At 40.3% G+C, this 23,227-nt stretch overlaps 1 protein-coding gene across 1 annotated transcript in view; it reads right to left on the bottom strand.

Annotated features, from left to right (window-relative positions):
• Positions 1–1,788: 1,788 nt before the first annotated feature.
• Positions 1,789–23,227, bottom strand: part of nr3c2 (nuclear receptor subfamily 3, group C, member 2) — an 84,131-nt gene continuing 62,692 nt past the window's right edge. Inside the window, exons 7-9 of the mRNA XM_073465204.1 lie at positions 17,830–17,960; positions 6,878–7,035; positions 1,789–6,156 (exon numbers count right to left, since the gene is read on the bottom strand). Of these exons, the coding sequence (XP_073321305.1) occupies positions 6,001–6,156; positions 6,878–7,035; positions 17,830–17,960 (445 nt within the window). The 3' untranslated portion in view covers positions 1,789–6,000. The remainder of the gene's footprint in view (positions 6,157–6,877; positions 7,036–17,829; positions 17,961–23,227) is intronic.

The raw sequence follows: 23,227 nt of genomic DNA, 5'->3' as shown, positions 1-23,227 counted from the left end.
GGCTCATTATCCTCCCCAGCCACCAAATGCAGCTGTTTCGGATTCATCCAGATCAAACAGCACATTTTTTAGGGCACATTTCCTAGCTTCTGTCTCATGGCACAATTTTCATCACTTACACACACACACACATACACACACACAGAGACCATACATACACAAACTTAAATCACATCACATTGTAAGTTTAACATTTTATTAGAATCTTGCAATAGTTTGCAAACACAAGTATGGCAATATCTGCATCAAGATATACAGTAGTAACTGGTTTCAAAGATGTTTTATTGGTTTATGTTGAAGGATGTCTACTGTTTGTGCGCTGGATAGTTGCTGAGAAATATTGTACAAAGCATCTTGAGTAAAAAGTCATTTTTGGAATTGGAAAAAAAAAAAAAAGCATTTGTATATATTTATATATTAAGAAGTGCACTGCCATGGCTGTGGAGATATGGCTTAGTCTCTCTACACCCGATTCATCACTGTGAACAGAAAATGGCAATGACGTGACTCCACACAACGGTGACGCGATAGTGTGCTGTGGAACAGCAGTCGAACACATTCTGAGTCATTCATGCCTAAAAGGAGTTCATTTAGGGAGACAGATTTTTAGATAATGCGTCTCCCTTCAGGAGAGAAAGGCTTTTTTTTTCTTGTTTGCAGTAGGTGGTGATTGACGACAAGTAAATGAACAGTTAAGTTGTTCCCTTTTAAAGGAGAAGTTTGACATTTTGGGAAACACTTTCTTGCCGAGGGTTAGCTCAGAAGATTTATATCACTCTCATGTCTGAATGGGAAAATGTTAGGCTGGGGAATGCTTAGCTTGACTGAGTTCAGCTTTAACACTTGAAAGGGGGGAACAGCGAGCCTGGCTATGTTCAAATGGTAATGAAATCCACTCACCAGCAACTCTAACGCTATTTTTTGTTTAATCCGTACAAAAACATGTCATTTTTGCACTCAGGTTTCCTTCAGATTAAACAAACGATAAATGTTAATTACTGAAGTGTAAAGGTGCTGTTAGGTGGGTTTTCTTTTGCCTTTGGACCTTACATGACCTTCCAGTCTTTACGCTAAGCCAAGCTAACAGTCTCCTGGCTGTAGCTTAAACATACAGACCAGGGCTTGAACTACTGATTATTTTCATTGTCGATTATTTTCTTGATTAATCGTTTGGTCAAGAAAAATGTCAGAAGATGGTTAAAAACCGTCCAAAAGCCCAAGAAGACATACCAAAATGTCTTGTTTTGTCCACAACCCAACGATATTCAGTTTACTGTAGTAGCGGAGTAAAGAAACAGAAAATATTAGCATTGAAATAATAATTTAATAATTATATTACTCTACTATTGATGAGTGATTAATTTATTATTGTATATCAAAAATGGATTAATTGATTAATCGTTGCGGCTGTAGTATAGACATGAGAGTCGTATCAATCTTCTCATCTAACTCTGATTTGATGATGAACTAGTCCTTTAAATAATTAATTGATAAATTAAATCCAATAGAGCCAACCTTCCTATATTTCCGGGGTGCAGGGCATTGTTAGGAATTTAAGGTGTCTGGATTTGAATATTTTTACATTAACATTCTTTGGGACAAATTTGTTTCTTTTCTGATTGAAACTTATTTTGACAGTAAGTGCAACAAGCCCAGTTCAAAACTGGTCAAAAAACAGTCCAATTAAATTGGCTACACTTCAAGTCTACAGTCTCTACATCCAAAGTTTCATTTAATGTGTGTGCACAAAGTTTGCATCTTAAAGTCAAGAACTTTCTTTCACGTATCCCAGGTCCCAATAGTTTGTGATTTCTTGTTTTTATTGTGGTGCTCATCAACAATACCGCCATGGGTTAGGAAATCATTTCAACAGCAACAACTCAAGGATCCATCACTTGATACATCTTGTTACAAAATAAGAAATACTTTTTTGATTATTATTATTTTTTGTTTGAGCCACTTGAACAATGATGCAAAAAAGTAAAAAAAAAAAAAAAAAGAAGAAGAAGAAAAAAAGATGCAAAATCAAATAACTTTACTTAATAAGAAGATAATAAATGTACTCTCTCTAACATTCAGGTAGTAAGTTCCATAAGTCTCTCACAATGTATGATACATTCATTTCTCTATTTGGCCCTTTCTGGCGCCAACCTTTACTGTAAATTCTTCTCTGTGATCCAACACACAGAACATGGCGAGTGGGAAACACACATTTTTTTTTCCAATATTCCAACAAGATGGTTAAAGTAGAAATGTTTTATACTATACTCAACATAAGGACTTGCTATATTATTTACAATATATACTGTAAAATTGTAAATCAGGTGAGATAAAAAGGCACAAGTTTCCCTTTTTTAAATACAATGTAAACATCTCATCAAAAAGCATGCATTAACATTTCATTTTACAAAAAGGATATCATTTTTAGACAAAGTACTTAAATATTGTTTTCCAGCAAAATATAATTCTCTCAAAAATACTTTCCCATTCATCCTATGAACCTTTAGACAGTTTTTTTTTTATTCCTTAAAAAGGGGCAAAATAAAGAAACAGTGAGAGATTAGCTTAAGGGTCCTTCACAACTCGAAGACAAAAAAGAAAGACGGATTGTATTTGTAAAATGAGGCCTTACTGACAAAGGGACTGTATGAAAATTATGGGGCTGGGGAGAAGGACTGAATCTCTTATTGTCTCTTACAAAAGAGCAATACCCTACACAATATTATTAAAGGGACAGTCCCCCAAAAATCAAAAACACATATTTTTCCTCTTACCTGTAGTGCTGTTTATCCATCTAGATGGTTTTGGTGTGAGTCCCTGAGTTTTAGAGATATCAGCCATAGAGATGTCTGCCTTCTGTCCTGCTTAAAGCACCAAAAAAAAAAACACATTTGAAAATCTGAACAGCAATGTCTCTTTCCAGAAATCATGGCCCAGTTACTCAAGATAATCCACAAACCTTTCAGGGAGGAACTTTTTTTCTTTCCATATCACTACGCAGAAGGAAGCGTGCATCTACTCATGGGTGAGAGGCTCGTGCTTGTGAAGGCCCAGGACCTGTAACCTTAGTTAGCTTAGTTAGCTAGCCTCCCATCTATGAGTAGATGCAGGCTTCCTTCTGCGCAGTGATACGGAAAGAAAATAGTTCCCACATGAAACTTCTCACAACAATGTCTGTGGCTTATCTTGGGTAATTGGGTCATGATTTCTGGAAAGAGACGTTGCTGTTGAGTTTTTCAAATGTTTTTGGTTTTTTTGAGCACTTTAACCACCAAAAACCGAGTGCCATGTAGCTTCAACAGAACAAAACTCGGCAAGTCACAGCAAATCAATCTAGATGGATAAATAGCAGTAGAAGTAAGAGGATTTTGGGGTGAACTGTCATTTTGAATTTATTTTGTTCCCTACCCCCACAATATATTAAAATCTGGCATTTATGGCAAACATAACACAATAGTGGGAATATAGTCAGTCTATTTTTGAAGAAGCTACTAAAAGCCACTGAATAAATGGACCAGGCCAAGGCACCACCACTTGGTGCTCATAGACTCACAACAAATTTATTTTACCATCTCTTGGGCACAAATTAAGAACTCATAGCCCCTTCTTCTTTCCGAAACCCTTAAAATAATTTTCGTACAGTCCCTAATGACAGTTGTGATCACGCCACCTCCATCTCTTTGTGCACCGATCTTAACACAATTACCACCGCAGAGGAGACCTCATAATGCAGCACAGCGCCGTCATTACGAGAGCCGCGGCCACAAATACAGTACACCGCCGTCGCCGCTGCCGCCTTGCTGTGCTAGTGATGTCATGTTGTCTAACTTTTAGGCTGGGTGACCATGCAGAAAAGTCTTTTCCCGCATCATCACAGTTGCTTATCATAACAGACAATTCCTGCTAGCTGCACTAAATGCCTCATTTCACATTGTATCTCCTCTGTGCAAATCTAAATGTGGAAATAGGATACTGCTAATCCTATAACATAAATGCATAATACCCACGCTGAAAGAGCAGATCAACTATGCACATGCTTGCCAGGAAAAAAAACCAAAAAAAAACACACACACACACACACACACAAACTTAAAAGCCACACTCGCTCCATTCACACATGTAAATACACACTCACAGGGCACATAAAAAAAATAATAATAATCACACCCCCCCCACACACACTGTTTTTCTTCCCCCAGCGGCTCTATCGCTTCTCAGTAGCATCATAGTAGTGTTCCACAACCACCCAGAAACCAGTGGGGTGTGAGACAAGTTAATGGTCCAGATGACTGGGCCTGCCATAGCTCAAATAGTAGTACTTGGCCCAAAGATAAGAGAAAGGAAATAAACTGAATTAGGACAGGTGATCATACCAACAGTTCTTTATCAAGCATTCATCAACATGTACCTCAAAACATCATCTGTACAACAGCTGAATAGAATGTGTTTAAGAAGTTGTTAATACCTGTACACATTTGCCTGGTTTTTTGATACATTAGCCGTTTGCTGTAAGCACTGCAGAGTAATGCTCCATTTTGGATTATATCAACTTTACAGAGTATGTGTGTTTAATAAACTGTGTGTCCATATGTAGTGTATTGTATATGGACTTCCTACAAGTTACTGTACATGTTATGTTTTGCCTGGCTTTTGTAGAAATGAAGCACCTTAATGTAAAATGACTGGCTTGTCAAAAACTAAACCTTTGCAACACACGTTTATAAAATGCTTTTTTATTATTTCTGGGAAGAGTAGATAAGTGTTGGTTCACAAAGGGCTGGTTTTGCTTCATTTGTGAGTAAAAACAGACATTTGGACAGCTGCTCTGGAGATAACACAAAACACAATTACTATGGATGCACCTCAGTCAAATCCATTACGCGCGGACTCTACCGAAATTGTTTCCGTGAATGCATGTTTTCCATCCTGCAGCGCTCCTGACCACGTTTTGCACAAAGGTGAAATCGCCCATCGATTTCGTCTTAATTCTACACCACAATGCCTAAAATAGTGACTTGATGACATGGGAGCTTCACGTGCAAGCTTTCTTTACACAAGAGAGACATTTTTACTTCAAAACAAGCTTTAGCTTTGGACTTTTGCATATTAGTTTTGATTGTTTTACTACATATTTTAATTAAAAAACTCAGTATGTGAATGTTAATGATGGCTGTTATGACACCGATTGAGATCAAACTTTGTTAGATTTAATGCAATTATCCAGCTTATGATGACGCTTGTATAGCCCTTGGAATATATTCAAAAAGACCTCTCGCCTTACAGTCTAGATAGAATTTCTGTGCCTCCACAAAATGTCCTTTGCCCTGTTTTTGCAGTATGTTGCTACACTGCAAAGCAAAATCTATTTACTGGCATATTTTTTTTTCCTAGTGCTATTTTTTTTTTTGAAAGACTGCATAAGCCACAGGTAATATTTGCAAAAACTTTTTCTCTAGAATTGTGATCTGATTTTAGTGCATGTGGAGTGCATCTGTGCGTTTCTGTGAAGGCATGTGATCAGCATGTGTCTCAATTTCATCCCTCTGTCTGTGTGCACGTGTCTGTGTGTGTATGTGGGTTTGTGTGCGCAGTGAATGTATCTAGCGCATCCTAAGAAATGTATGGCTTTATCTCCATAGAAAATACTGTTATCGTCTTTGGGGCGGGGAGGGGGCCACGGAGGGGACTGCGGGATGCTTTGTCACATTTGTCACAAGTCCTTCTTGGCGTGTCGCGCTCGACTCGACCAACTATTCACAGCTCTGACCCGCTCCTGGTAACTGCAGGGTCAAAATCACTCTCCCCTTTTTCCTCGTGTCACCACGCCACTTAACTTTCCCATCCAAGAGGAGGACGCTGGCATACTGGGCGACGGGGTGCAGGCCAACTGAACAGGTCGGGCCTTCCTCGCACATTTTCTCCTCTGTTCTTGAACTCCTTCCTCCTCTCTTCCTTCTCGCTCAGTTCATTATGCTGCTTCTGTCCCAACTGTTAAGTGAGTCACTTCTTGTGGAAGTAGATTGTGTGAGTGAGGCCGGACTCCACCTTTGGTATCTGGTCACTGATGATCTCCACCAACATTTCGGGGAACTCCACCTTCAGGGCCTGGGACTCACGAAAGGTGTAGAAGCAGAAGTCTAACAGGTTCCCCACCAGCTGGACAAAACAGACACACAGTTTCAATGAGAAACATATTGTGAGTTGAAGCTTGTTATTTGATAGCATATGATATATATGAATTTAAGTATGATTCTGTTTATTCACAAGTTTTACAGTCTGTTAGGGCACTGACCCCTTTTCAGCTCACCACTTGGGGGCGCCACTGATTTTTTTTCCCAGGACAACCCTCCTCTACAGGAAGGGTCATCTGTTCAGTCTAACCCCATTCACTCAGTCATTAGGGTCATTGATTTCTGGTCATTTATCTTTGTGACCTCTTGCTTGCTGACCCTCATTTCTTGGCCTACACTGACATTATGCAACCTGCCGGTTGGCCCATGCATGAATAAAGAACAGTGATTTAGCACATTTGCTACAGTGACCACTGTGTACTGCGAGCTGGCATTGATCCCCTTCTGTTCCATTCACCAATACAGGCTGGTCATCGCCTCTTCCAAAATAACCTCCCCCTAAGGGAGAGACTGGGATGCAATAATCCTTATTCCAAGCCACAGCACCACTGAACCACAAAGTAAATGCATTATCCAAATCCACTATGCTGCCATTTTTACTCAAAACATGTCCAGTGATATGTGAGAGGCCCGAAGTGCCACCGGACACCTCGCGCCGTGTGTGAAGGCATGGCATACCGAGAGGCTGCCAAGGGAAGCCTGCGCTGTACTTTAGGCGATTGGCATGGCAGACGGAGGGTACTTACATCATGCATGGCGTCCAGTAGCTTGGTGAGCTGGAAGAAGCGCTGCCAGGTTTGGCCGGAGTTGTTGGTTGCTTTTCCCACTGAACGCCGGAGCTCCTTAATGTAATTAACCCTCATCTCCTCGAATGCCGCCTGGTTCTTCAGACCCTCTTTGGGAACTGGGAAACAGACAAAACCTTCTGTTATAAACTGGATTTGAATAGTGGACAGCACTACAAGGTTTAAATGTTACTGCTCCTGATGAGACGTGGTACGGTTACAGGGCAGACTTGTTAGAAATGAGTCAGACTTATTGATCATTTGACATGATTGGTGGGAATGTGTCTTACTTAACAAAATCAGTACTACTTTTAATCACAAGCAAAGTTCCTTGTCTGTATGTGCTGTGTCTAAGATCCCTTATTATGCTCATTTTCAGTTTTATTTGGGGTGTCTTCAAGAAAATGTTTACATGCTTTCATTTTCACATTATTTTTCTCACGCTCATTGAACAGCACAGTTTCTGAATACAGGCTGTTTGTATTTCTCCCTGGAATTTCCCCCACTTTCTACAATATGGGACCTTCAAAGGACCAAACCGGTAGTTTGGCATGTTTTGCATATCTCACGTTACAGCTGAACACTTTCAAAACTTTTTAGATTGACTTGATTAATATCCAAAGACTGAGAGATTGTGATCCACTAGAATGAACATTTAGATGACTGTAGGGTTGAGTGGTACGACCATATATACTGTTAGATGATATAAATTATCAATTTAACATCTCTGGTTGTACTAGGTCATGTGGGCAATGTTGTAAATTAATTAGAAAGACTATTCTTGGCAGCACTGACTATTAAATTTGTCGGGTATGCAATTCACTGTATTAGCCTAAAAAGACATTTCCATATGCTTACAATATCCACGAACACTTATTTTAATTGATTTTGTTTCATATCCTGTTATACATCAATATCAAATTAAATGTATGCTGTTTGTTTTTTTTTAAGTATGAATGAAGTCTGTGCAGAAATCCAGGTAAAAGCAGAGACTTGTTATTATTAGATTATTTTGAAATATCTGACTGAATTCAATAAAAACTCATTCTCTAACTTTGTTGTCAGGAAATCAAGCTGGAGGAAAGGTCAATCATTTCATTTCAGTAGTTTTTTTTTTGAATAAGTACTTTCTTTTCGAAAAAGAGATTATGATTTTCATTAGAAGACCTGATTTGGAAGATAATATATTCAATAAAAGAGCTACTGTTCGGGCAGCCAAAAATGAATTCTCAACAGTCAGTTTGTTTGAGTGTGGAAAAAAAGTGACCCAACAAAATAAATCAAGTTTCTGAATGCTCACTGTTTATCTGTCTCAAGCAAGTTCTAATCTCTCTGAGCTGATTCTCTTAACATCCTGAAATGGTTGAAATCCAACGGCCACCTGGAATATATTCATGTATTTATGGTGCACCTCAGAAAATGGTTGTCAAATGCACATTAAACACCATTTGCAGTTAATGGGCTAAGCCATGCACAACCACCGGTATGTTCCTTCAGTGTAGAAATGTGTGACTGTGTAAAGGGTAATTAGAGGTGCTCAGTGAATTACTCTCAGACTCCCACACAGTCGCCTTTTTTTGGACATTTTTCCCGTGTTGACGACCTAAGCCTATTTAGCAACTCATTACAACCACTTTCACCATTTCAAGAGGTAATTAGTTTTCATGTGTAGCCACTGATTCATGAAAGACCGCTGATATACTGGGAGGCATTGATTAAAACTTATCTCCGCGAAAGTGACAACAAAAAAAGGGAACAACGGCGCTTATGTGTATTAAAGAGCTCAATTATTGTGTTAACCAAACCCCATTCATCGAGCAGTTTGCTCAACGACCAGAGCTGCAACACTCATTCACACTGTAATGACTTGGATGCTAGCAACAATACACTTAAAGTAAAAAAAAAAAGGAAGTGTCATGGGATACATTCAGACAGGCGTGTTGAATGAGATACAGTAACTGCACCATGAGGATGCATCAAAATGTCTACAGTATCTTTTTCTCTCACTCCTTCTCCCTCTCTGTGCAGGAGAACAAAGTCACGGGGATGGAAGTCTGCCAAAGCTCTTAAATGACATTCAGGTGCTGGCGACCAGATTAAGAAACACCTCGCCTCTCTCTCGAAGTGCACACCTCAAATCAGTCTGAGGGAACGCCTTCAGTTGTCCTTCAGCCAAGACGAAGATATGACCCTTGATACCATGACCCAATTTGAGTCTGCCAACCAGAGATTTTGTCATGCTGCTCATACCAACGTCGCCATGCCTTTAATGCCTCTGGGTGCATTGGGTAATGCTGCAAATCAATGAGCGTGACTGCTTTATGGCAGTGGGATGATGAAGTACTGTACCTTGATTTGTAGGGTATTTAATTCACCGGCTTAGCCAAAAACAGGAATTCAGTTCAGGCTATTTAAACACATAGAGTTTTCTGAATTACAACCTTGATTCCCCCCAAAAAATGGGACTGCTATCATTTGTAAATGTGTTTATGACTTGTCCCTGAGCCCATGTGGTAATATTCATTACGCAATGATGGAATGTAACTAAGTACATTTACTCAAGTATTGTACTTAAGTAACAACAGATACTTTAGGACTTTAACTCAAGTCCTATGAGCATAGGTGACTTTCACTTTTACAAAAGAAATAATAATAACAATAATAATAATAACAAAATATCTTTACTTTTACGCCCCCCCACCCTTGCTTGTGAACAACTGAGCCTTTCAAATATGTTATTCTGTTTATATTGTTCCCGATCAAGGTTGTAATTCTACAGAAAGTGTATTGTATCATAAGATACCATTTAATTTACCATGTTAAAGGATTTTCTACATATGACCCATCCCTGCTCCAGTACACAACAATTAACAAGGTAAAGAAGCGATTGCATAATTACTAAAAGTCATTACATTTAATGTTCAATTGATCTATTGATTATTTTCTTGATTCATTTTCTGGTCCATTAAAATGTGAGAAAAAAATATGAAAAGTTTGATTTGTCCAACCAAAAGACACTCAGTTCACAATCACATAATATATATATGTTTTTTAAGAAATCAACAACTGTTCACATTTCAGAAGCTGAATTTTTGCTTCAAAAACGATCGAAAAAGTTAACAATTAATTTTCTGTCAACTGACTAAATCAGCTAATAGTTGCATCTCTGATCTGGAGCATCCAGGACTGAGCTCCACACTCTTCATTCAGCAGCACAGTTCACCTCTGAAAAATTGGGTCATGTTTTCATCAGTGAAGGTAAAGAAGCTCCCAGTCATGTGACCTAATGTTTGTCACTTCAGGCACAGTTACCAGACCCATGTGCATTCACAGTATGGCTAAACATCGAGAAGAGAAGAGAAGAGCCGACGGTATTGATGTCTAGTACATTTTTATGGTGTTTTAAAACCTTACAAAAATATCTTTCACAGCAGAATGTAAATTCTGAGCAAATGACCCCTCTTTAGAAAAACTCAATCATGTAATTTTTCAGCACTTTTGTGTTGACAGAACGCCTCACAAAAAACTTGTAGCAATACTAGAAAAAAAAGGGAAAAAAAGGCAAGTGACAGGACCTGCTGGAGTTGTGCAGAATGAATAGCCACGAGCAAAAAGCTCCTTCTTGTCATTTAGGATTGCGTCTTTTCGAGAACAGATCACTGTAGGTCAATAACTCTGGGAATGTGTGCTTGTGTGTTTGTCTGCCTTCCTCTTGTCCTCCTCTTTCTGTCTCTTTCTATGTTGTTTTCTTCTTCTTACTTTGATGCACAATCACCTCCGAGCATGACGTACGTGAGGCTGGAGGAAAGCAGATATGAAAACAGATTGGACCCCGGTGCACAGGCTGCGCTTTATTTTGTGGCTGACATGATGAGAATGTGCTAAAACCCTGGGCTGCATTAGGACCTTTTGTTTTTCTCCCACTGACCCACATACACCCTGATTAGAAACTGACCTGGCATTTAGGGGCGTTACCATGACCGGCCCCAAAATAGGGCATTTATGCCACCGTAATTGGTGTCAAACGGATTTTTGCTGCAGGTATAGAAGCTTTTCAACTAGGCCATGTTTCTTTTTGGAAGCACAGCTGCATTGTTATGTGTACCAGAAGCTCCGGGAAAGCTCTTTTTTTTTAATGCATTTGAAAAATAAAAAATAAATTAAGAGGCAAACATAACTCGTGCAGCTAGGAGAAGCCATTAGCACGCGTGCTGTTCAAAGACGTGCAGCCTCCTGCTCTGGGTTGCAGGTACATACCTGACTGACAGGGTTGATTTAATACCCAATACTGTTCATTACTGATGGGAATTATACAACTAGCCGTGAGCATGACTACAGTTACAACTTAGTGAGGTTTTAGGGTGTTGTCTTAAGAAATGTTCACCCACAGTGGAATTTTATGATCGTCTTTACAGCACTTGAAGTTCTAGCTGAGCTACGCAAAAATCTATTGAAATTTTTTCAAATCGGTCAAACTACGAGGCTACAGCGTAAGTTATTCTGAACATCCTATTTTTGGTTGTTTAGTTGTTAGTCACAGGGGATCACAGGAACCTGTATTTTCTATACGTGTGTGTTTTTTTTAATGATAAAATGAGCAACCCCATGTGACTTGCGATTAAATATAGTCTGATACAGAAATGGCTGTATCTGAGTTATTATTAAATATTTGGTACCACTGGATTCAAAACAACTTCAATTACGATTATATGTGCCCATTTGATCCAGTGTAAACTGTGTATATCTGCATTTTTAAAAATGCAATTGTCTAACAGAAAAAAATATTCTGCGGGGCTTTTCCTTAAAATACTACATAGTCATTAGTCATAATGGGTTCATCAGCCAACATGACCCAAAAACAGAAACGACTGAATTGAACAGTGTTGTAAAAAAATACCCAAAATTCATACTTGGGTTAAAGTGAAAAAATAATGTTAAAATTACTCACTGGTCAAAGTGAAAGTCAGCCATATCAACGGTAGTGGAGTAAACGTCTTCAAGTATCCGATATTAAATGAACTTACATTTCTGGCAAAATATGTTCTTCTGACTGGATCACCAGTCAGCCTTCATTTTCCCGGGAGATTTCGTGCCCGGTGGCAGATAAAATTGCGTGGTGAAAGCATTGTTTATAGGAAACAAATCTAACACGTTGTGCAATCAACATGTACTGAATAACAAGAAGTTCAAGCAAAAAAAATAAATAAATAACAAACTTGTCTATTGCCGGTATAATTATCAAAAGACAACACCCTGAATGAAAACTAACTGACTGACAACGCCCACCCCAGCCACAGTCTGTTCACCCTGCTGCCACCTGGCAAAAGACACAGAAGTATCTGCTGCCGTACCACCAGACTACAGAGCAGCTCTGTTCTGACTCCTCAATTCATCCTCCGTACTCGATTGTATAAAAAATTATGTTTTTCTTTTTTTTCTGTTATATAGCTTAAATGGACTAAAGCCCTGGTGTTGTGAAATGACAATTAATAAACCTTGAACTGAACATTTACCACAAGTACAAGTAAATGTAAATTAAACATATATCAAAATGCATGATTTTACTGTATACTATGGGTCGATCCATTATCGTTTATTCAATTGATCGATTATTATGTTTCTCAAAAAAATCCAATTGCAGATCAAATAAATTAATTTAAAAATGTGCTAATTTGCCTCTGATTCAGCAGCAAACTGCAAAGTACCTAGTAACTAAAGTGGTCAAACAAATGTAGTGGAGTAGAGGTATAGAATAGCAGAAAGTAAAATTTAAAAAAAAGTAAAAGCAACGTGATTGAGTATCTTATTTACATTCTGAAACTGGGTTAGACTGATAGGAGCATACGTAGGTGACTGTGAAATGTGTCACAGGAAATACACCTGGCCCCTCAGTTAACACACAGTACACTTTGCCCCCATCAGGAATGAGGTTGACTATACAGTTTGGTGCGAGAACAAAACAGACGAGATAATCTAGCATTACTATCTACGTCTGTGTGGAGGTGAGGAGAGTAACTGGTTTGAGCAGGCCGCCGCTCCTGTGCAAAAATCCAAACAGGGTCATGAGACACCGCAGGCTCAATGAAACCTTAGCCAAGGTCAGCGAGGAATAACAGCCCTTCTCTCTTTTCTCTTTATCCCTCCTTCCTCTCTCTCGTTCACCCTCTCTCTCTCTCTCTCTGTAACAAACACACACACACACACACACATGGACACACGCAATTTTTCAAACCAGCCCAAAGGCACACACACACTTAGCGACTCTGTAGTACTTGCTCAGCTGACAAGTTCTGACAACTCCTCTGTAAACATTTCTGCCGCTACTCCTTCCACAACGCCAGAGCATTACCACTGAATAACTGTAACTAAGAGAGTCCTACAGCAGCTCTGAAAATCCAGAGATTTTTAATTATTCACATGTGCTTTTGCAGAAATACTTGCAGAACGTCGTCCATACAGTACAGTTGCTCCATCGTGTGCACTTTGGAATAGGCAGGTACATGAATTTATCCGCTGCACAGTGGAAACGAAGCACCGGATGATTATTTTCTTCCACTTCCCTCGTATTTTAACACTCTTCTTTAACCAAATCCAATAACCAGAGCAGATTGAACACCTTAAATTTGCTGTTTCAATTCTGTATTCCCTCTCCTTAAAAATTCCAGCCCGGGTTTGAAGGAAGTGAAGAAAAATAGCAGGTCTTGGAGCACTGCCTGGTGCTTGACTGGCCTTTATTAAGTACAGCAGGGCTCTCTGGAAAGCCTCCAGAGGACCAGCGAGGAGAGGGAGAGGGAGGCCACAGCAACAGAAGGACGGGCTCTGCCAACCTCCCCCCGCCACCCCCTTTGTCTTTCTCTCTCTTTCTTTTCTTTCTTTTCTCCCCATAGCTATGCACCTGTCTCTTTCTCACCAACACAAGCTCGCACTGTCAACATTTGTCTGATTTCGCTCTTTAAAATGTCCCTTTCCCCTCTTGGTTTCCTCATCCTCTCTGTATTCTCTCTCTCTTCCTCATCGCTCCCAACATCTAATAGCTGAGGTCCAGCCGGAGCTCCCCTGCTTCCAGATGACTCAACAACGCCGAGTTTATATCAGGGAAGTGCACCGCCTCTTCCATATGTCACTCTACTATTGAGCCAAACCAACCTTATACCATCGGTCAGGGATGTACTGTATGTTTGCTGACAGGATGTGTTTTTTTTTTCTATTTATGGACTGGTTTAAGTACTGCACAAAAAGCAATTTAAAACAAGATGTATGTAATTTTAAGATCACAAATCATTCAAATATGCCTTTTATTGTTTAGAGTTAGGGTTTAGAAATTGCTGCTTTCCAGCACAGTCGGACTGCAGTTTTGGGTCTTTTCATTTTTTGACTTAAAAACTGCAAGACTGCATTTACTGTAAAGCCTGATGGGTTTTTTTTTTAAAAACTGTGTTGCAAAAATGCATCAGAATTAGGACACGAGTAGCAGACCAAGTGGATTTTTTTTCAACAAAAACTTATAAAGCTTCAAAGTTCGCTCGATGACCCTCAACCAGGAGCTGAGTTGGGTAACAAGAAAAAAAAAATCTGTAATAATAAAAGTAATTTGATTAAAATTGTGTCATCATTCATTCACGATTAGTTCAAAGCCAAAGCTGAAATATCTGCCACATTGTCTAAACATTTCTGACCTTTGAATCTAACTATAAAGTGAGGAATCTCTGTCTGTCTGTATGTGATTCGCCTTTCAAGAGAACTGTTCATTCGATCTTCTTCATTCTTGGTATGTTTGTTGCTGAGGACCCAAGGAAGTGCAGTGTCGAATTTGGTGCAATTTGGACACGCAACAAATTTATTACATTTCGTATAAACAGCGGCAGCGTGGCTTACAGCGCTCAGTTCATGGCTCTGCAGACTGAAACTGGGCTGGTGGGGAAGCAGACGTAAACAAATCCAAAATCAGGTTAAACGAGTCTGAATGAGAGACGACAGGTTTTTTATTCTTCAGCAAGAACTTGAGGTGAGGTTTTAAGTTTCTATCAACAGTTGTATGCTCGCTGATGTTAGCATCAACACCGGGAAATTACTATTTGAAAATTATCGAGTAAAGTAGACTTACAATACAGCTCGTACAACTTAAATGTAATAGTCTACTTTTTTGGTTATTCCGAGGTAAGGTAAGGTTTCCTGACTCTTTTAAATAAAAGTCAACTTTTTTTTACAGTGAAGGGCGAGAATGTTTACCGTTATCAGTTGAGACTGTGAGCGGTTCAGGAGTCTTAAGACCGGATCTGTACACCCCTCACATTAGATAATCAATGCTGGACAGCATGTTTTGAACGGGCACCGCACTAGTTAATGTTGATGATACAAAACTATAAGCTTCTTCTATGGTTGCACTCGTTACAACTCATTTTGGATAATGGTGTCAGTTAATTGGCCAACATGTTACATTTAAAATGGTAGAACTTGTGATGCTCGGATCAAGTAAAGTTTACCAGGGTTGTGTGAGTCCAGCATTCACACACCACTTTCAGAGGCCTGACTAACTGAAAAATAAATACTCTGCCAATGAATATTTCCACTGATTGGCACTGGTGCTGAAGTTCAAAGGGTTTGAAGTCTGGCCAGCATGCAGACTCTTCAAATAGCTCGCCACAACTCTCCCTCAACCCCCCACCCCGTTATCCTCACTCTCTCTCTCTATCTATCGAACATCTATTGACACAAAGAAAAAAAAAACCCACGCATGATGAAGCCCCCATGAGGACATTTGAGAAAGACTGCAACAGGTCTCAATGCGTCCCAGTGCAGGTGGGTGTGGACGATGAAGTTAAAACACAGCTGCCATCATGGAATCTTTAACTGTCACTATTGAACTGACAGCAGCAGCTCGCAGGGTGTTGAGGTGGTGGAAAGAACCGCTTTCAGTTTCCAGCTGAGTAACTTGGTCCAACACATCCTCTCTGTGAGGCTGTGGTGCCTGGGGGCGCAGTTTGGCACCAAGTGGCAACATGTTGAGACCTTTTTTTCGTGAGTGATAGACGTATTTCGTTTGTTTATGGGAAATTTAAAAAATAACCCAAATATATCATATATAGAACAGAGTATCCTGCGCTCAGAGAATGGAGACGCTGCTCTCCTTTGCATTTGTATAACATGACTACACAAACAGGTGCATGCAACATCAAGTCTATTTCCACACTTGTTCTGCTTGTTAACGGATTACCGAGAATGATAATCTAACAGACATTAAAAAGGCAGGATCGTGGGTGCAAGGAGGAGGGTACAAGCACTGCCAGCACTGCCTCAAAGGTGTGTGGTGGATTTAAGAGAACACAAGACGCCTTATCCATACATTTGATGTGGGAAATGTTGGGTGCTCAGGCAATAACACTCCACCGTATGGCAGATAACACAATACAATTGTGAGGAGCAAGTGTTGATTTAGGAACACACAAGGCATCGCACCTTTGCCTGTAAGAGTTGTAAGAGCAGAGACACAGACACCTCTCCTGTCCACAACAAACCACAGATGATCGGTGGTCTTAAAACATCATCTGTCATCATCACCAACTGCACCACCATGATGTATGAGTCAGGATGCAGCACAAGCAGCACGATAACAATGCACCGGTTTGAGTCTCATTAAAATGGTAGAAAGTGTCCCGATGAATATGATGTGCAAGAAATAACTGTAATAGCATTTCAGTGAAATTATGCTAACACCCTTGCCAGCATGATCTCCTGATTAACCAGGCCTGAATTTATACCCGCAGGCATCTACATGTTCATACATTCACTGGCACACAACCTCACAAACACTTGACCTCCATGGCAAATTTCAGCCTCATAGAAAGAAAGCTGAGGTTGCTGTTGGGTGGACACAGTGTTGTGGACCAATGAATTGATGGATCAACAGAAGGAGACAGAGCAATGATAAAGGAACTCTGCTGAGTTCAAGGATGCCTCCCACAGGTGTCTACAACAGCCAGGCCAATTGGCCATGACCACAAACGCACACCTTCACAGACACACTTGACCTCCATGCCGAATTTCAGCCTCCTGTGGTGAAAACTGTGGCCGCCAAAGAGAGAGGAAATTTTTGGGTGTGGTAGTGATCGACATATATAAAGACGGACGACATGACAGCTCCTCAAAAGTGAAGCCAAAACATCTCGCTCGCCCCCTGGTCGCTGAGGTACAGGTCATAAACCACTCCCCCTCCATGATAGCAGATGAAACATTGGTCATTCTTTAGCTCATTCTCATCACACTGATGCTCAAGTGGTCATTTGTCTGATCATTTTGGTTTTAATTAGTTATTTGATGCTATAAAAGCGGGGTAAAATGTTGTGATCGACAGCTCAGCCCTGCGGCATATATAACGCTTGTATCTGGGATATTTTTTTCTTTATATATGCCAATGGTTGCAGCTAAAAACATTGAATAATCCCACTTTCACACCGTTTGGGATGACTTTGAATGCAGATTGTGAAGAAAGGAGAATCTATCTCTCAATATCAGGCAGAAACAGAGTCTGCATGGTCAGTTCGAACACTGCCATGAAATGAGGTCGCTGTTATCAGGCACAAGGGTGGTCCAAAGTGTTGTGATCTCTATTAGCGGTGTTTGTTCTACAAGCCCTCTAGCCAGGGAATTCACATTTACAGCAATAATGTTAGTGTTTGTGATTTAGTCAGTTATAGACAGCCTGAAATTTCAATTAATTCTTGCATGGAATTAATGTTGATTACATATTGTTTTTGAAAACAAATGATTTCCGGCTGACATTTTACCATACAGTTAGTAATTTGTGCTCGAGGGGAGTTTGGGGACAATGTGCAGGTAATGCCACAGAACAAAAGCAGTGTGTGCAGGTGGGTATATAAGAAGTGATTTTTGCAGGCCAGTGGCTCACTGTCTACCTGTGCTCAGAAGCAGGAGGACCTTCATGGAGAGGAACTCGTCGTAGGTTAGCTGCAGTCGAAGAAACTCCTGGCTCACCTGCCTCATGCCCAGGCACAGGTCGTACATGGCTGACAGCTGCATGCGGTCCCTAAAGAAAGACGAAAGAAAACACGACACCAGAATTATGTATTTTCTCCAGAACTCCCGTATTAGATTCGATCAGTTACAAATCCATCCTCTACTCACTCATTTATTCATTTGTTTACCCACTCATTCTGCTTTTATGTCACAGCAGACTTACTCATTCACTTCCTCACTCCCTTCCTTCCACACTAGTTCAGCCCAGTGAAACAATATTTCCACACAGTGCAGAGGAGGATCCTGCTAGTCTGGGCTAAGAGCAGAATACCAAATCCCCCCAGATTGCAGAGTGCTGCGTACAGTATCACAGCACAGATGCACCACTTTCCTAAGGCTGTGACAGACCCCTTATCTAACCCTAGTCACCATAGAAACATTCTTAACTAGGATGTGTTTAACCTCCAACATGTTTGCTGTGTGTTGACAGAAATGGCACACACATGAACATATGTCATGGATGCAAATGTTGACTAAACAGGTTTATGTGCATCGATTTGTCGAAAATACAACAGTAAGTTTACGTGCAAATTGAGCATGCTTGCCGTGCATAACACCATCTCGCTCCTGTTCTCTTTCACACACGTTTTATCAGCAAAATAATCTCGGTTACGTCACAGGGCTCACAAAAACAGGAAAGAAACATTAGGAGGGATAAAGCATGAGCCAATCAGAAATGTGCTCCGCAGATGCCACAGATTCGGGGGGAATCGCTGGCTTTAGATGCCACTTCTCTTCCCTATAAATCACCATCACATTGAGTCTTCAGTGATTTAATGCGAGTGGTGTGGCTCGACTTGAAACAGTTTCGAGTTTTACCCAAAATACAGGGAAACCGCATCGTTACATAGGCAGTGAGGGTGGAGACTTCACTCTGATAACAACTAGACATTTTGTAGAGGGGGGCCGGGAGCAGCCGATTGGAAACTGGCGCATAATGTTCCCATTAAAGCAAGAGACGGCATAACACTTTACAATATTTACTGTACAGCTGTGTCTGTCGGCCTAAATAACTGATAAACTGTGACAACGTCTGGGAGAGCAGCAGACCTGTTTCCCCGCTGAGCCGCTCTGTGTATGTGAGCAGTTTCACAAAGTGCGGCATAACATCATTTGATACAACTTTGGGCTGGAGTTTCTAAAGTCTCCACACGTTTTTTTTCTCTCCCTCTCTCTCTCTCTCTCTCTCCCTCTCTCTCTCTCCACTCTCACACTCTCTTCCTGAAATCAATTTTGCTGAATCACTGCCCAAAATGAGCTGCTGGTTTTGGGGAGGAAAGAAAAAAATTGGCAGCAACGTCTCTCCTTTCCTCCTTCTTTCTCGCTCTTTCTCATCTCTCTTTATCTCTCTGTCGTGCTCTCGCTCTGTTTCTCTTTATGTCTTTCTCTCACAGTCTTGAACTCGCTCTCTTTCTCTGGTTCTGTAGAAGATTCGGGAAGGAGCACAGGAGTGAGGAGAAAGGAGGCTTCAGATTCACCTTTGGTCGGAGGAAGCCAGCAAAACTTGTTTTTCAAAACAAATCTTTTAAAAATGTAACTGAAATCACAATTAGTCAATTATCGTGTCTACATCCTAACATTTTTGTTCATTCTTTTAATAGCGAAAGGTGACGAAGGTTTTTTGGAGATACGTTAGAGGTGGGTGGGCCGGTGTATGTGTTTGATTGACGGCTGAGCTGGCAGGGGAACAGTGACACAGTGTAAATCATCGGGCATCAGTAACTGCAGTTTACAAGGACAGACAGAGTTTTGTTAGCAGTGATATTGACAAATGAGGACCATATACCATATACCGTATAGCATCTGAACTGAATGTCCAGGCTAGGGGCGGGCAATCTGGTAAAAATTCAATATCACAATCTATTTAATTGCACAATTGCAATCTTTGTTTTTCTCTATTTGCAACATTAAAACACAATATTGCATTCAAGATTATTCCTTTAAGGAACAAGCCCCTCATCCCTCACGACACTAGCTATAACCCGCGTTGCTTTATTTATAATATGTTGGCCAAGAACAAGCCATGTGAAGTAATTCGTCCAATCATCATAGCCATCTAGTTGGCCCCATCACTGTATTGTTTTGTTCAAGGAGCATGGATCTGCTGGTCAGATGGTAAGAAAGTAAGTGAGAAAACATTGAATACTGTGAGTAGTTGATTGTAGATTGCTAGACTGTAGGACGCCTTCAGGATTGATCTAAAATCTTCAGATTGTCCACTGCTAACTACAGCTAACTAATTAGCCAACTAGCCCACGAACTGACAGATATGCACTTTTAACTGGTGGTTACGGTCGCCCAACGATAAAGCAGTTGCTGTCTGTGACTGTAACTGTCTTAAATTTGTCATATTGATTAAAAAGAACGGATATGATTGGCTATATGAAGAACGGTCTACGCTCGCAGAGTGCTCTACATAGACAGAAAACCTGTTTGGAAGTCCTCTCTACATCAGTGGAGCTAAGGTGGAGCAAGTGAAGAGTTTTAGCTTCCTGGGAATTACATCACAGAGAACCTGTCATGGTCTTTACACCTCGTCACCCTGATCAAAAAAAGCTCAGTAAAGGCTCTACTTCTAAAAGACAACACCCAGGCACATTCTGTTCACCCTGCTGCCGTCTGGCAAGTGATACAGAAGTATCCGCTGCTGTAACACCAGACTACAGAGCAGTGTCTTTCCTCAGGCTGTGAGACTCCTGAACTCATCCTCAAAACTGAAAACAGTTTTTGTTGTGCAATGACAATTAAATTAACCTTGAACATGGAACCTTGTTTGGCTGTCCCGAAGTAAAAAAATATGTATTTTCATATGAATATGTCCTTACGACTTATTGTTTTGGGAGCATTGCTAAATGACACAGATAATGCAGGCTTACTTTGTCTTTAATATAAAATGCGTGTCCTTCTTTGCAGTATTTACTCTCAATCAGTGACAGATTCCACTCTAAGAGCTGAGTGAGCGGACAGTCTATTCAATAAATGCCTTAATGCCCTGGGTCAATAAGCACTAAGTAGCTATGGAAACAAGTGTACACCGTCCAACCCCCTAAAGACCGAATGGACTCAGCAAAGATATGGACCAATTCTGCCCTTGTTTTATTTCACAGAATTATTAATGAGCTAAACAACAGATAGACTACTGTACATTAAGAAGAGGCGAAGCATGCACCTTGACCTGATAACAGACACAGTGAAGATGGCAGTGACATTCACACAGAGCAGCAAGCATGTGACCAAAATCCAGGCCACCTCCATCTCCAGCCGGTCTACATCTCATCTGCTCTGTCAAGCTGAATACCAGGCCCATCTGTCAATGGGACAGGCCTGCTGTAAACGCATCACATGCAGTGGCAGCAGCTTACTGTGCAGTCAAAAAGATAACTTAATTTCTCCCCAAAGAATTCACGTTAATTTATTACAGATATGCATGTGCAATTCCAACATTTTGCTCTGTTTGAAGTCATTCCGGACTGAACTTGCCAAAAGGCACAAGCCATTATGTCTCAATCACAAAATTTGATTTTCTCCAAAAGCTGTTGTCATCTCACAGAAGGAAACACATAATTCTTAATAAACTGTGATCCACTTGGCACTAAATTGATTAAAGGATCAGAGGATCGCTGGTGTGGCAAACTAATGCTTTACCAACTGTACTTAGACCACAGTGATACAACACAGGCTCACAGAGGCTGTGGCTATGTTGCACAATGGCATTTGCGCTGCTGTTTGTTTATTTATCTATGTATTTGTTTGGGACAAACTGACCCACTGACATTGACTTACACAAGCTATTATTTGGAGCTTTTAAAGCTGCCCCTGAGTGAACTGGCTCCTGCACATCAGGCTGCCTACAGAGGTTGCTATTCTCATTTTTGATAATTCTACGACATTCAATTCATCACCGGCCACGCACCACGGCTCCGAAGAGGAAAGGCCCACATACACTTGCTCTCCTGATCAAACATTAACATACATCATGTTAGCCATTCACTGGCCTTGCTAGGCCTTGATCACCTGGGCTTGACGCAAATAAGGAAACATCAGAAAGTATAAAAGGTATTTTACTCTTGAAGATTATGACCTTGTTTTAACGAAATGATGTCCTGAAAGCAACATCATTACCATAAAAACTCATTTTGTCCCCTTGAATAGTCTTCAGGTATGTTAATGGAACATTCAGAGTAGTACGGCAGGAAAATAAACTCCTTACCCTCCAAATTCTACGAGTGAAATTGATGTTCATGCATACATTTGCATCTGATGAGCCTCTAAAACTAGCAGAGGCTACTAAACGTTAATAGTCAAAGCCTTGCTGTTCAACCAATTACTGTATCTATTAATTGTATACTCTGAAAAACAAATTACTCTTCCTCACATCTCACTTAATAGACATGTTTGTGTGTGGGGGATCCCACAGGACATCAGACAATATCAGTTGTATTTTACATAATGCCTAATTGCTGATGAAACCTCTCTTTGATATGAACTATGAAATATATGTGACAAAAACATACTTAATATCTCTGAGGTACTTCTACTTTACAGTGTATCCACTTTATGCTGCTTTATACTTCTACTTCACTACATTTATATCGCTGCTATGATCGCTAGCTTCTTTGATTGCCCCAACAAACACGTAATAAACCTATTAAATATAAAGCGCTGTTATAGATATAAGGCCCCACACTCACAGGTCAGTTCGGGTCAGCTCAGGTCAGTTTATGTTGCTGACCTGAGACGGGTTAGGGTTGTGCAACGCTATGCTGGGATTTACGTGAGGTCACCATGTACTTAACTACTTAGTTAAGTTGTGAATTGCCCAGCAACAAAACTAACAGGAGAATCCCTGAAGTCCTGATAAAAATGTTTTTTTTTTTTTTAAATTATGGTCATAAAAGGACGATTTGCATAGCTAGAAGTTTTACTTTGGATATTTTACATTCTGCTGGTAAGTAGATTTTTTTGAAAGCAGGACTTTTATTTGTAACAGAGTTTTTTTACATGCTGGGATTGTTACTTGTGCTTAAAGGGAAAGTTCTATGAAACTTCATCCACTCATCCCCATGCCGATGGAAAGTCGGGCTTCACAGCAAAACAGTGTTGCAGCATTCTCCTAAACAACTGAGGTAGATTGGGGACTTGTTTTTAAACATTAAAAAACGACAAAGAAATTATTTACAACCTCGACACGTGGTTGATCTCGTACACTCACCTCAGACGGGGTGAGTGCTGACGCTTGTAGCTTGGCAGCTTCCGGCTTGGCAAGATTTTGGCTTA

Source organism: Pagrus major, chromosome 1 (assembly GCF_040436345.1).
Source record: "Pagrus major chromosome 1, Pma_NU_1.0".
NCBI classification, from domain to species: domain Eukaryota; kingdom Metazoa; phylum Chordata; class Actinopteri; order Spariformes; family Sparidae; genus Pagrus; species Pagrus major.
Note: the sequence above shows the minus strand (reverse complement) of the source record. Positions and strands in the feature narration are given on the sequence as shown.